At 38.8% G+C, this 15,560-nt stretch overlaps 1 protein-coding gene across 3 annotated transcripts in view; it reads right to left on the bottom strand.

The window, feature by feature from the left end:
- Positions 1–15,560, bottom strand: part of LOC308080976 (uncharacterized protein) — a 1,029,623-nt gene that overhangs the window by 33,511 nt on the left and 980,552 nt on the right. Inside the window, exon 14 of one of the 3 annotated variants that reach the window (XM_080457385.1) lies at positions 838–951. The exons of the other annotated variants lie outside the window; for them this stretch is intronic. Coding sequence (XP_080313511.1) covers positions 838–951 — 114 coding nt within the window. The remainder of the gene's footprint in view (positions 1–837; positions 952–15,560) is intronic. 3 annotated transcript variants of the gene reach the window in all.

Below are 15,560 nucleotides of genomic sequence, written 5' to 3' on the forward strand. Positions count from 1 at the left end.
TTAAATATACAATTTCAGAAAACTTGTAATACGATAAATCATTGTCTTCATGTAAGTAATCAACTGGGGAAGTTTAATTATGATAACTATTTTTTTAATTTTGACATTTTTTCACCTGTCATGTATGTATGGGGAAAATAACTAAATGTGTGATAAATATGAAAAAGCTGCTCCTGTGGAAAGGTTATCATATATTTATTTACTTATATTGACCCTATAAACAATTTAATATAGGTATGGTTTTGCCCACTCTTTCGATAATGAAATCTTGTCCGGCTCATGGACTAATAGGATCGATATATTCTGTTTGTATTGTACACATGGTTATGGTTATGCGCTACAACTTAATAGGCTTGGCAGGTTATGTCTAATTGAGGTGTGATGGATGCCACCTGTGTCTAGTTAGTAGATTCTTCCCTGATTGGTCAAGTTAACTTGTGACCAGGGATACAAGGTGTTTGGTGTGGTTGCCTATAATAGGCAACCAACACTATTGATCTTGTGCAAGTTTATTATAGAATAACCTCAAAACTTTGGCACGGTACTCCTCCCACAGTTTTGGCTGCACACAGACTAGTCTTATTACAAATCGACCAGCTTCATCGGGAATGGCTTGTGTTTTGCTGAGCGATATGTTTCATACTTTAATTCATATTAATTTATTAGTGAATACAATTTGCCCATTGACATAATGGAACAAAGTGACAACTTCCATTCAAGTATTTATCTCTCGGAAACCATAAAGGCTGTAATTATACCACACTTGGTAGAGAGGATCACAATCCAGTTGTCTGTCTATCTACTGTATGTTGTTTTCTGTGAGTTTTACATTCTGACCTCTGATCAGTAGAGTGGTGTCCATCTTTGAAGTTAATCAGTCCATCCCTGGACTTGTCACTCTTTATGGAGACACAGCTGGGTACAGGACACTCTGCTCTCTGCTGATGAACCCTGACAGGATGATAACCAAGATTAAACATATTTATTGGTTAACTAGTCACAGTTGGGGGACATCTAGCCTGGTAAACCCTCCCTCCGGAAATCTCAATTCCATTTCATTTCAGGAGTGAGTCTGGCCTGATCCGCCTGTCTGCAATATTGGCTGTGCTGGAGTTGGGCGGGAGTAATACCGTTGACTGACAACCCCTTCAGCCAATGATAATTTTTCCCCTTCAGCCAATCAGCAGTTCACCAGTCTTAATGTGACGCGACGGGACTTTTGAGACAGCCATACCCAAAATGGGTTGCCTTTTTCGGGTACAATGGTGTCACTGCCCGCCCCTACCGGTTCTCTAATTTTTTTTTTTTAAATAGGCTTTGTCATGATTAATTGACCACATATATGAAGTTAAACAACTACATTCTATCCAAACGATATCTTATAAGTAAATTCCGTGCCTCAAAATAGAAGTTAGAGAGCTTTTTGAAGTAAAAAAATAGCGGAGAAAACTGCCCACAGAAAAAGATGGCTGCCGTTCGTGTTTTGGGCTCACTCGAACTCGCCACCTGATTGGCCAACTGTCGCTGTCAATCACAGAACGATGTGCGACGACGCTGATAGGCGCGGTCGTTTGGCATATACAGCCAATATTGCAGAGAGGCGGTTCATGCCAGACTCACTCCAGGAATCAAATAGAAATTAGATTTCCGGAGGGAGGGTTTACCAGGCTAGGGGACATCTAAGTCATATTTAAAATAGACCACCGTAAATGTACAGTATGTTGTTAAATGAATTCCCATCATAACTTACATTTCAGATATTCTACTGTCTGTCAGATATTCTACTGTCTGTATGTCTGGTGGTATTTTCATGATATTTTACATCTGGTCATAATTTTGTTTGGTTAACTGGATATTTCTTGAAATAATTTGGAAATTAAATAATCATCCCAACACCTCTGATCAGTAGATTGGTGTCCATCTTTGAAGTCAATCTGTCCATCCTTGGACTTGTCACTCTTCATGGAGACACAGCTGAGTACAGGAGACTCTGGTCTCTGCTGAACCCTGACAGGATGATAACCAAGGGGGAAAATTCATTTGTTTGTTTCATTTACAATATTTTTGGTGATCCCATGGCCTTTCATTTTATTCTACATTAAATATTTTGCTGTTGTTTACAATATGTGTTAATTTGTGTTACAAGAGACTTGCAATGTTGTGGATTAATTCTCCCAATTAATTGCACAAATGTTATTGTATTGCTTACTTGTAAAAACAAAGTTTTGAGAGCATTTTTCCTCATGGTATGTGTGTGGGAATACACTGGTGTTTGTTTTCTTTTGGAAAATTGCTAATGTCGATGAGCGTGTCCATGATTGTAATGCTCAATATTATAGTCACTTTGATTTATGTATTGACCTCCTCAAACCAGTCATGTTTATTAAAATTGGACATACAACATGTTAAATTAATTATCATTACTCATATTTCATGACAAAGCCCTATTCACACAGGATTAGTATTATCTAGGGACCTCTGATAATTCAGAAATTACCCCCTGACGTCTGTGTTTTTTTTGGCGCATTCGCACTGGATAAGCAAAGTCTGTGTTTTACTTGAAATTACGGACATTATCCATGATCCTTATAACAGAAAAGACCATTCATTTGTAGACTCTCTGAGTTAACGTTTACATTAACAGTATTTATTTAATATTAAAGTATTTATTCACTCTGATTATTCTGATTCTGATTGAGAGTCCAACAAGCCAATTAAACGAATGATCAATGTCGCAGAGGCACGCATTTCAGGCAGCACCAGGGCAGCAACACACACACTCACTCACTCACTCACTCTCTCTCACGATAGACACACGCCAAACGCACTGCCTAATAATAATCAATGCCAAATTCTGAATTATTTTGTAAAAAGGCTAACATGAACTTAAATCATGAAGCGCAACTCAATCACCATCAGCGTGTCTGTGAGACTTTTTTGGTCTACTGTGGTTTATGGATGTCCATAACTGTGGTCCATAGAGTTAGAAGGAGTTCTCCTTAAGGCTATGGTAGGCTACTTTCGATCCTTTCCCCTCGCACCCGCGGTAGCGCAGGCTGCGCAACCTCTCGTCTTTAATAAAAAATAAAAATACACTTTCGCTACTGACCAAAACAAAGACGGTTTACAAATGCTGAAAGCCTACTCTACTTAGTGGGAACACTCTGAGCCCCCACCTCACATCTAAAATACACTTTTTGGCCAGAAAAGAAAATATTTCACCAGAAGGAAAAAAATGTTTTGGTTACTCCACTGCACCCCCTACAGAGCTGGTCATTGGAATTTTTCTATTAACCAGATTTTCGTTCCGGTGGAATATTTTCTTTTCTGGCCAAAAAGTGTATTTTAGGTGAGGTGAGGTGAGGTGGGGGGCTCAGAGTATTCCCACTAAGTAGAGTAGGTTTTCAACTCCATAAAACCATCTTTGTTTTGGTGAGTAGCAAAATTGTATTTTTTATTTTTTACTAAAGACTAGAGGCTGCGCAGCCTGTGGCACGGCGCAAAGGCTACAAGTCCCATAGCATTAAGGAGAACTCCTAACGCTATGGACCAGAGCTAGGTCTACTGTAGGTTGGATGACCATTATGTTCATATAACTCCGATCGGAACCTCTCCCTCCGCCATCGGAGCTATGGTGGAGGGTGAGGTTCCAAACGGGGCTAATGTTCATGTAGATTGATTGAATAGACTACTTAGACAGAAATGTAAACAGCACGAGGTAGTACAGTCAGACATTTGAGCTAAAAGGATAACACAAAAAAAGTCCTGATGATGATGAGTGAGGTAGGGCAGGCCTATGTGCTATTTAAAGGGATATTTCACTTTCAAAAAAACGTTTGGTCATTTTATCATCTACTCAGGCCTTTGTGAGCCCCCCAGACAGTTTTTAAGTTGCTCGATTCAGTATTTATATATTTGATATTCATTTTATCAGACACGCCCCCTTCCTATACAAACCCATTGTAACTTCAAACTCCATTTTAACCATGTTGGATTCGTCGAAAATACCCCTCGTTGGTTCTAGTGACTCAATTTTTTCAATTTTCAAAAAAATACATTTAAAATAAATGAAAAGATTTATTGAAAAAACACAGCCCCCTCGCGTATTAGGGGGGCAGGGTGAGTCACCAGAACCAAGGACATGTGTTTTTGATGAATCTAACATGGTTAAAATGGAGTTTGAAGTTACAATGGGTTTGTATAGGAAGGGGGCGTGTCTGATAAAATGAATATCACATTTCTAAATGCTGAATCGAGCAACTTAAAAACTGTCTGGGGGGCTCACAAAGGCCTGAGTAGACGATAAAATGACCAAAAGTTTTTTTGAAAGTGAAATATCCCTTTAATGTTGTCTGAATTAAATTGATCAGCAGCTGTCTTATTAGGCTACAGACAGAGCAGTCAGCGGTCTTTCTTTCTAGAAATGTTCAGACTTATCTGCAGTTTAATAGATGGTAAATGGATTGCATAGCACCATAATTCCCCCATTGTTTTAATGGGTATTTGATACAGGTTGTATGAATCTAACTGGATAAAGTTTAATATTGCAGCTCATGAAGACAGTTTATGTGCTTCTGACAAGCTCTGACACTGGAGTGACAGCATTGATTTGACCTACTTTTGCGCAGCGCACTGGCCTGTGTAATTAATGATTTGGGAGCACCTGTGTAAGATTCTAATAGTAAACATTTTAAATGGCTTTCATATACTATTTATATTTTTTTCAAATGAGATTTGGCCTTACAGATTGAAATGTGCTCAGTTTTGCTTCGTTTGAGAGGCTGAGACCTGCATGTAGGCTACGTCATAACTTTGCGGTGGCGCATACAGAGCCCCTACGGACGTACTACGGAATATTTTTTTTATGTCGTGCTAACGTCATACTATGGCGTGGCCACGTCTTATTAACTTGAGCGCTTATTCAAAGGAAATCAAAGGCTACAGCTTATGGAGCCAACATCGGTATAGTGTCCAAGCGTCTCAGAAAGAGTTTTCGCCGCAACATAATTCCATTGCTCAGGAAATAAACAACGGATTACAATAATATAACATTCCCTATAATCAGTAACATGTAGGTGATACCTATGTCTATCAAATATGGTTTTATTGAAAGGCAATCAAATGCTAGATCAAGCTTAGAAAGCAAACATCGGCTAATATCTGACGCTACGGCTGTGGGCGCGCCTCAGTGCGTCTGCAGAGTGAGACTATAGGACACTCATTTATGACATTGTGCTGTTTGTTCAACACTCAACTCTTAGCAACAAAGTTTATTTTCATACAATAGGCCTATAGATTACATTTCAATATTAAAATTAAATAGAAAAACAACATTTCTGGGTCCAATTTGTCTATTTTTGTAATAGAGAGGAATGGTCACATATTCCCACCTATAAACATGTTTTTGCTGACAGCTGGTCAGCAGGTGGTTTCATGAATAGACAATATTTTGGACCAATTATATATATATATATATATATATATATATATATATATATATATATATATATATATATATATATATATATATATACATTATATATATATATATGCAGTAGTCACATTTCCCAACCCCACCTCAGGGGCTGCCAGACTAATAGGCCAGTCAGGCACAGGCCTATATTGTTGATCAATATATTCACTCATATTATATGAGGGAATATAGTTGGGACAAATGGGTATTTAGGCTAAGCTAAAATTTCCAATGTTACTTCCTCTCATGCCTGTCGCACCTCTATAGTGGTATCCTACACATTTGAGAAACACATGGCTAAATAAATGCCTATTTGATATATAGGCCTGTGGCATGTGTCAAATAGATAAATGTGAGTGAATACATATTTCTTACATATTACCATTAAATAGCATAAAGTCATGTAGGCTATTAGAAGTGTAGCGAAATATGTATTCAACTACATCTATTTATTTGACACATGCTACTGGCCAGCGGTGGTAGACTAGTTTTTGGCAGGATGTGATTCCCACCCAACACACATACAGTATCTAATAAAAATAATACAATACATTGATTATTACCATTTAAGAGTGCAAGAGTGTTATAAGATGCACCCCATGTCTATGATGCACAATAAACATACATAATGTGTTATAATCTGCTTATAACACTGTATAATTATAGATATAAGAACTAATTAATGCTCATAATGCATTATAACCATAATCATAACACATTAACCCTTCCATTGTGTTAGGGTCATTTTTGACCCATTTCCAAGTTTAAAAGTTTAAATAGGTAAAAAGTACCCTTTACATATATATTTATTGGAACAAGGCTTCATGATATCCTCAGAGACAGCTATTTTAACGCAACAAAATTAATTACCACCATTTTAGTTCATACTGATGGTCTTAAAAAAAAGTGACACTTGTGGTGTTAGCGGGTCAAATTTGACCCGGCAGAGACGTGTGGCTCAATTCCCCCCAAATTGTCAATATTCAATGTTTAGATGTTTGAAAGTGAGAGAGACTTGTCCTCAATTAGCATTTGCTATCAGAAGTAAAATAAAGTTTGAGTTTATGAAAAATAAATGACTTTTTTCCTTCTATGGTATACGGGTCAATTTTGACCCGCTAACACCACAAGTGTCACTATTTTTAATAATAAAATTTTTTTAAGTTAAAAAACTAAAAAAAGTATATAAATATATATATATATATATATTTGGAAGTGTGTTCTAATTATATTCTTAATTATTATATTATAGCTAGATAACATCATTATCCATTGTCTTCATTATAGGAAATGTAATGAGTGCATTTTTACCTTTATATATATTGAAAGATGAAACCCTAACCCTACATAATATTTAAAAAAGTGTTTACATGGATATGAATGCATAAGTCAGCTATAAGGTGGGAGAAAAAAATTAATGAAAAAAATTATTCTTTGAGTATTTTGGGCTGAGTTAAATCACGGGTCAAATTTGACCCGCTAACACCACAAGTGGATGCAGGTTTCTAACACAATGCAAGGGTTAAAGGGTAAGACCATTTTGGTAGAGGTTTGGGTTGTGTAGTTACCTTGCCATGATGTAACCCCAAAGGTGGGCACGAAATAAAAAATAATTGCTCCATTGATTAGAAATTGTTAATTCAAAATATGCTCCTCATTGACTTACATTGTACGGTAAAACAGCTCTCAAAGTCACTCTTTTAGCACATAAATGAACCCAAACATAGCTGATTCAGGCAATATAGAGCATCACCAAACCCAGCACTGTTTGTTTTTTTAATAAAAATGTCAATTTCCTGTTAATTTTACTATTTGAAGATCTGGATCCGGATCCGCGGATCCAGTCCAGGTTTTCTACTTAATAAAAATGGCGAAATAAAATAAAAAAAAGACAGATTAAAACAATAATGTATTTAACTTTTGGGAATAAAATATTTCATATATCATCAATCTTTTCTCTTCAGTGTGCAGTTGTTTGCAGTTGTTGTCGCATGGCTAATTTGCATACGCGTAATATATTCACGTGGATATGCAAATGAGCCATACGGTCTCTGGTCCCATAAGAATGAAAACAAACGCCAGCCATGGATCATAGCGGTCTGTTATGGTCATGGATGAACTTCAACCTGGTGTTTGTACTTGCGTCTTTCTGCCTTTTTGTGTGGGGAAAAACACAGAAAACCCCCAAAAATAAGGACTTCCAGCGCGCCTGCTCTCACTTCTGCTGATCATAGGAAAATTAGAATCACAGATTTTCGTTGAGAATTAGCAGAGAGAGAGAGAGCCTGATCTGAATGTTGCCATTCTGCGCCGTTGTGCGCCCGGCCCGACAGCTACTGTATCCATTGCAGCCAGAACCAACTGTACACCAACAAGGACAAAACGATAATAATAATTATTAGTATTATAATAATAGCATCAATTCGTTCACCATAATAAAGAATAGGATGAACGCACAGGCTATTATATCGCATAATCCAAGTAAATCCACCGTGCGTAAAGGTGAGTATAGACCAATTATTTGTTTACCAACATTGAGACTGGATGCACTCATGCACAGGTGATTGTTTCATGCAATCAATTCTCACCCTGTTTTTTCGGGGTGCGCTGGTTTCAGCACACCCATTATAAAAATATAACCCATTTATTTCACAAAATAATGTGTTGGCAAATGACCAATATTTAGTTATATATAGGGCTGAATGTGACATATTGAGACATATGTCACATTCAGCCCTGGACTTCACTGACTGAAGTCGGGGTCACATTAATCACATTCACATTAGATTCACAGATTAGAGATTTTATGTATTTCCCCCACAAGTTATTTTCATTCAAATGAAATGTGATTGAACTTGCACTAATAATGACTTAAGTTGATTTTTCACTCTTTAAAATATAGTATTTCTTAATTATGAATACTTACAGCTTGTAGATTGGCTATTTTCACGATTTTAAATTGTTTTTAAATAATAATAAAAAAAAAAGGAACATACAAGATTTCCACCCGACAGCGATAATATATGGCGATAATATGTGGTTCTTTATCAGTATATGAGTCAGTTTTATCATATTTCATTCTAATTGGCTACTATGCCTGCATATGAATTTCATGGGCCTGGGTAGGTCACCCTGTCCTGGCGGAGATATGCCCTGTTGCGCACACTCCACAGAGCAGTACAACAGGTGAAAGCAATTCACTTAAACGAGGACTGTGCTGCGCAGTCTGCGCACCAAAAAACGGACTAAAACTGTCACATTCTAGCTGCTGAAATAAACTTCCTATTTAGATTGTTGACAAACGAACAGAACATGGAAGTTTTTTGCAAAAGGATTATTTATTTCTTGTCCATCAGAGCGGTGAGGTCACTCTTTTGTATGATATTGATAGCCTAAACTTATAATTTGTTTGCAGTTATTCTATTGCTTGCTTTATATTAAGACTCATAATTTGGGGATTTCGCTGTATTTTATCAGATGTATCCATCTATATTTTGCTGTTGAAAAAAACATCGGGGCACATCGGTCTGTAGGACTACGGAATCCTCTCTCGCTCTCAGGCTAGAAATCAAAACTACCATTTATTAGTTCAACAGTTATCTCCTGTTTGGCCCGGTAATGCTTTTGTGTCTTATTACACTGTGTTGCGGGATTCCGACGGTTCATTCGAGGCTCAAAATCAAACCTACCTACCACGACTGGTCATGTTGTAGGTGCGCAGCGCAGCTCAACCAAAGGGACTGGTCACCAGTCACTGGTGTCTAAAAAAAAAACGTATTGACAGGAAAATCGCGCAGAGGAAAAACTGTGAAATCAGCTGCTGGCACCACGGCCACTGTGGCCGTGAAGGCATGTCATTTTTCGAGGGGCACACGGCCAATGAGAGGGGCCACGACGGAGAAAAAAAGGAGAAAAAAAAGAAAGTTTGATGAGTGTAGTGTCTTGTATGAGTTACAATATTAATTATTGATATATCTACACGAGTAGTGGTTTATTATATTTTACATGTAATGGGGCTAAGGAACCCCCTGACTTGCTATTTAGGAGTCATTTAATTGATTTGAAAGTGTCTATTATCGGCCGTAACTTTATTATTAATAGGCAGAGCTACTATTTGCACTAAAATAAAATATCAGAAGTAGCCTCCATTGTTCACGACCGGAAAAGAGAGCGTGAAAATGCGGAGAAAACTAAAAACTTGTTTTAAAAAAAGGTAAAAACTTAAAAAGAGGTCAATTACACCCCAAATTACAGAGATGTCGATTCGCACTGGACTAAAATTATCATAGGACCACTGTGTTTGCTGAAATATGGTAGGTAATTTGGCCTGTAATAATTACTTTACAAATCACCGACATGGTCGATTCGCACAGGATTAAAAAACAGACGTCCCCCCGTAATTATTACAAATCACCTGAGGTCCCTAGATAATACTAATCCCGTGCGAATAGGGAAGCCATTGCCTTTAAGAGAAGACTGCGCTAGCCGTCATCCCCGATCCAATATATGCTCTAGCCTATCTACCTGTCTGCACTGTTGCCTGGTCTGATTATTATAAGCCACATTGGGCTTGTTTTCCTTCTTTTATTTTATTTTATCCAAATACATGTTGCGACAACGCTCCTACGTGGTACACAGACAAACAGTAGCACATGGGTATAATAAATTGGACAGTTTTAGGAAAGGTCTATAGCCTATATGTACTCACGTTGGCTGTTATCGTTCTATTTCCACCATTCTAATGGATTCCAGGGGTGTGTAAACATCTCTGAAGTTGCTCCATAGTTTCCTCTGAAGTGACGCAGTTAAAGTTAACTTACATCCATATTGTCCCCGTTATCTTTCATCATCCACCTTTGTTCAGTAATCCCGAACAGAGCTAAACTTTAAGTTTACATCAATCAAAGCCTCTCAAACCCAGACACATTGCTGCGATGCGTATGTGCGTCGCCTACCTACCCAAAATAACAGACATACAAGCTATCAACGGCGCTGCGTCATGTCGTGTCGACAGCTTACAGATCTGTTATTTTGGACAGCATACAATGAGGCGCGCGCGCGCCACGGAGTAGCCTATCACTAAACCAAAAACATTACATTACGTGGTCAACAACATACTAGACATGTAACTTGCTTGGAGCTTTTAATGCAGTGGTTCTCAACCTGTGGGTCGAGACCACAATGGAGCACCCAACGCCTGGCGAGCTTGTAGATCTGCTATTTTCACAATATTTATCTGTGGAACCGAGTCAAACAAAATGGGGGGGGTCCCCAGTTCAAATATGGTTATTTTGGGGGGTCAAGAACGTAGCGTTTACGCGGGGAATATAATAATAATATAGCAGGCTAATATATATAATATAGGCTATAATATAATATTCACCCGCAGCATGGGTTTAATGAGACAGCAGCCAAAATGAAAATCACACTATGATCCGATCATCTTATAAAAAATTTAAGTGCTTAAGATTTTAGCCCAAACCCAACGGGACCCGACCCGGCCCGTCGGCACCGGCTGAGCCGGGTCTACGTTTTTTTTACATCCAAATAAATTCACATATTAATTAATTTGTAGCGTAGGCTATTGTGTTCACAATAAGCAACTTGTCATATTAGTCAGATCCCCAAGAGTATATGAAAGCCATTTAAAATAGTTATATATTCTTACACAGCTGATGCCAAATAATTATTCTTACACAGCTGATGCCAAATAATTAATCAACAGGGCAGCGCAACCAAAAGTAGGTCAAATCAATCAATCAGTCTTGTCATGACGGCAGCAGCCCCCTTTAAAGTTTAAACCATAACATGACATCTTCAGACTATTGAGCTTTCTTCATGTCTTTTTCACCTCAAAGTAAATGTTGGATTATTTCTTCAAATGAGACACTATGAGAGCACAGGCAGCGGGCATTAGAAGGTAACATTGGATGTGATTTGCAAAAATGATTACGGTTATTCTATGAAACATATATTTCATAGAATAACCATAATCATTTTTAAAATGGTTATGGGGCAGTGTATATTTATATAGCCCTATTTGCTCCAAGCTGTTTTTTAAATAAAATATAGACTGTTGGAATAGGGTAGAATGACTCCTGTTCTTAACGAATTACCAAGATTTAATGAGAAATAAGGCTTCTTTAGAAAAATGACTGACGGGCTGGGCTGGGTCTAATTTGTCAATTATTAGTCGAGCCGGGCTGAAATATTTAGGGGATATGAAAGCTCTAGTTAGTAGTTTGAAGTGCTCATGTGGCCTTATAGTTGCTTCTTTTTGTTTTCATAGACCTGCGGACTGCGGTTACTTATTTCTCGCCAAGGCTGGCAACACGGCTCATGGTCCAACGCACAAAGCCATTGTAGTGTCTGTGTGCACTTGGCGGGTGATTTTATGAACCGGCGGGTGGTATTAGATTCCACTATCCCCCCCCCGAAACCCGTACCCATGTGTGTCTGTAGAATTGCAATGTGGGGGATATAGCAACAACACGCCCACGGGCACACCTCCATGCGCAAATAACGGTGTCGGCATAATGGTGACGGGTAGAGCAGGTGCTAGAATAACCTATTGGGGCGGCGCAGCTCCATTATCCGGATTTAACGTGGTTTAGAGGGGGAGAAAACTGCCACAGAATAGAGCGGGTACTGTCTTGAATCCTTAGATTATGAAAGTTACATATTGCAGCTTTAAGATTCTGCAGTAATTATTGGTACACCAGCTCAAATATACTAGAATAATAAAATAGTGACTTTGCAGCACAGACTTGTTTTCTTAACACTTTGATGACCTGAACACTTACCCTGTTGTTGGTTGACTAGGATCCATGGTGCTTACTGTTTTTAGTTCTCTAGGATCCACACTGCTTACTGGTGTTGGTTGATTAGGATCCACACTGCTTACTGGTGTTGGTTGACTAGGATCCATACTGCTTACTGGTCTTGGTTTACTAGGATCCATGCTGCTTACTGTGCACTTGTACTTTATAAATCACTCTGGATAACAGCATCTGCAGAATGACAACATTGTAAATAGTTGTAATATTATAATAGACTGTAGATTGCCATGTAAATTGTTAGTTACTATACAGTAAGGTTTTCTATACTTTGAGAAAGACTCAAGACAAAAAAATAAATCCTCCAAAAGATCTAGAAATGTTGTCGGCTAAATTATGGAAATAAATCAGGGAACACAATGCAGACCACCATGTGTATAAAGGAACAGCAACACACTGAATACAGTTTAACTTGAGACAGGCAACACATGTTCAGTGTAACATTTGAGCCATGCAAGAGTGAAATAGAAAGGTGGACACACACACACACACACACACACACACACACACACACACACACACACACACACACACACACACACACACACACACACACACCCTATTTAGGGCATGCCAGTTTAGGCGAAAATTGTCAAACATTACCTAGGCGTAAATGCTTAATTTATACACATTGTATGCTGGTGTTGTGCAGTGAAAACAGCCGACCTACAAGCAAAGCATTGTGAGCCTGTAGATCGGGTATTGAGGGGCCACTAAACAACACAATTGGACATAACGTGGACAGCAATGAAGGTGACAGGTTAAAACCTGCACTTTACACGTGTGCGTAGTTTGATTGACATCAAACGCAGTCCTGTAATAACATATTTCCCTGCTTCACAGCCATTGGATAAAAGCCAGATTTGAGAAAAGCAGACCCGCATTTTTTGAAACTTTTGAAATCTAGAGCCAATCAAAATGTGAGACATAGTGTTAATATGTGGTATGCAGGACAAGGGATAAAACACTGCAGTCCCACATAAAGCAGGACACTTGGTCACCTTACTTTAAATTAAGAAACCTTCTTTTCAATTCGGAAGAACATGAATGCCATGAGCACTCAAAAAGTGACTTAATGGATGGATATAAAATAACAACCCCATTGACTCATTAAACTATTCATTCAGAAAACAGGGATATTTGTTTTTATTATACAATTATATTGATTGTAGAAAACTTTATTTCTGAACCTCTTTATTTTATCTGGAAAATACTTCATTCACAAATGCAAGTGGTCAAGCAATAAATCATCCCTAATCCCTAAATGCAATTTAACCCAACAACAAGTTAGTATCACGCAGCCAACTTTTCCTGCTGAGGTCATGTGATTTACAGTCAACTGCCGATTGTGTACAATGACATACACCCTATGTCACTTAAAGCAGCTTACTCAAGTTCTCTTAGACTGGTATTTATGCATTATATTCTGCTCTGTCTTCTAAAGTTGGTGGTGGTGACATCATTTGTGAGAGAGAGAGAGAGAGAGAGAGAGAGAGAGAGAGAGAGAGAGAGAGAGAGAGAGAGGGAGGGACGGAAAGGATGGAGTTGGGCAGGGAGTTAGAGTGAGTGAAGAACATAGAGAGAGGGGGGTATAGGCGGGTACTAGATGGAGAGAAAGAGTGTGCGTCAGGGAGGGGTAATACATAGAAAGTGCTCCTTGGGCTAGTTAGAAAGTCTTGGAGGTGCAAGAAGTGCCTAAAATTACATAGGCAAGGCAATGTATTAATTTATAGTCTCCTTTACGTCATTTCATTCTTCATTTCATTCATTTTCATGTCAAGGACACCCACATTGATTTGTATTTGGCCGTCATCTGAAAATATGTTGTGCCAGGGACCCCCATAAGAGAGGATTTGTGTTTTAAAATGTCAAAATTATTCAAAATTAGTACTTGAAAAAAAAGTTTAGAAAATCGCCGATCTACAAGCTCATACCACAACACATTGTGAGCTTGTAGATTGGCTATTTGCAAATAGCCAAAGTATTAAACTGTTCATAATCTAGCTGGGGACCCTCTGGAACCCCATCAAGGACCCCTGGACCCACTTTGAGAACCACTGTTCTAGTACATTATATTAAACCAGTTACCCTACGTTAACCTGCATGCATTGGTTCTCCAGCTTTTCTCTGTCGTCACAAAACTAAATGGAGTCATATATCAAATGGGTGACTGTGCCGTAACGTACGTGTATTTCTATCACACTGGGAGTGTCTACAGTCCTGTGTTTTTTTCTATAGCACAACTTCATCGAAGGTTTTAGTCGCTCCTCCTCTATGTATTCATAGGCTGATTATGAGAGAAAGTCCGCCTGTGCACAGACAAAGACAAAGCCTCTCCTCCCCAGCAGGGCAGGTAAACTGACTTGCAGTCAAAAACACAATAATTCACCTGTACTTTCACCTGTACTACAAAAATTACAACACACATACACTCATGTCAGCAGCATAATTAATCACATTAACACATTGATTGCCTAGATCGAGTTAACTCGTTTTTAGAATCCATCGCTTGATTGCCTAGATCGAGTTAACTCGTTTTTAGGTCTTTTCATTGGTATAAGGTAGATTGCAATATTCCACAACTTGTGTATTAATATTAAGCTTCTACGACAAAAGAAAAGTCACATGATCGTAAAAGTCACGTGATCTGAGCAAAACACTACAAATCCGGGTGCAGAGACGCATTCCTTGTGGCATTCTAAACAAACAACCAGCAGAGACAGACAGAGAAAGAGAGCGAGAGACGGTGACTGAGACAAAGAAGGAGCGAGACAGACAGAGAACGAGGAGCGATCGAGAGAGAGAGAGAGAGAAAGTGTGAGAGGAGAGAGTAAGATATATATATATATATACATATATATACCTATATATATATATATATTTATATAGTATAGTAGTAGGCGTACATTTGTTATAGGTGGGAGTCGGGACTAAAACGAGTCGCTCGTTTTTAGGGACTAAAACGAGTCGCTCGTTTTTAGGCGAATATGCCGGCTGTGGGAAAGAAATGCAAGGCCAAACGGCTTCGGAGGGACCCGACCCAACGAACAATTTTGGAGACCATGTCCTTCACGGCTCCCTCGGGACCACCATCACCACGACCTGTGGAGGAACCACCACGACCCATGGAGGACGAGAAGCCGTCGGCGGTGGCGTCTTTCACCGCTCCCCCGCGACCACCTTCACCACCTGGGGGATCCGCGGAGATAAAGGCGGAGATGAAGGCTCCCAATATCCCCGAGGGATCTGTG

This window comes from Gymnoscopelus braueri (assembly GCF_963280865.1).
Source record: "Gymnoscopelus braueri genome assembly, contig: SUPER_24_unloc_1, whole genome shotgun sequence".
Lineage (NCBI taxonomy): Eukaryota > Metazoa > Chordata > Actinopteri > Myctophiformes > Myctophidae > Gymnoscopelus > Gymnoscopelus braueri.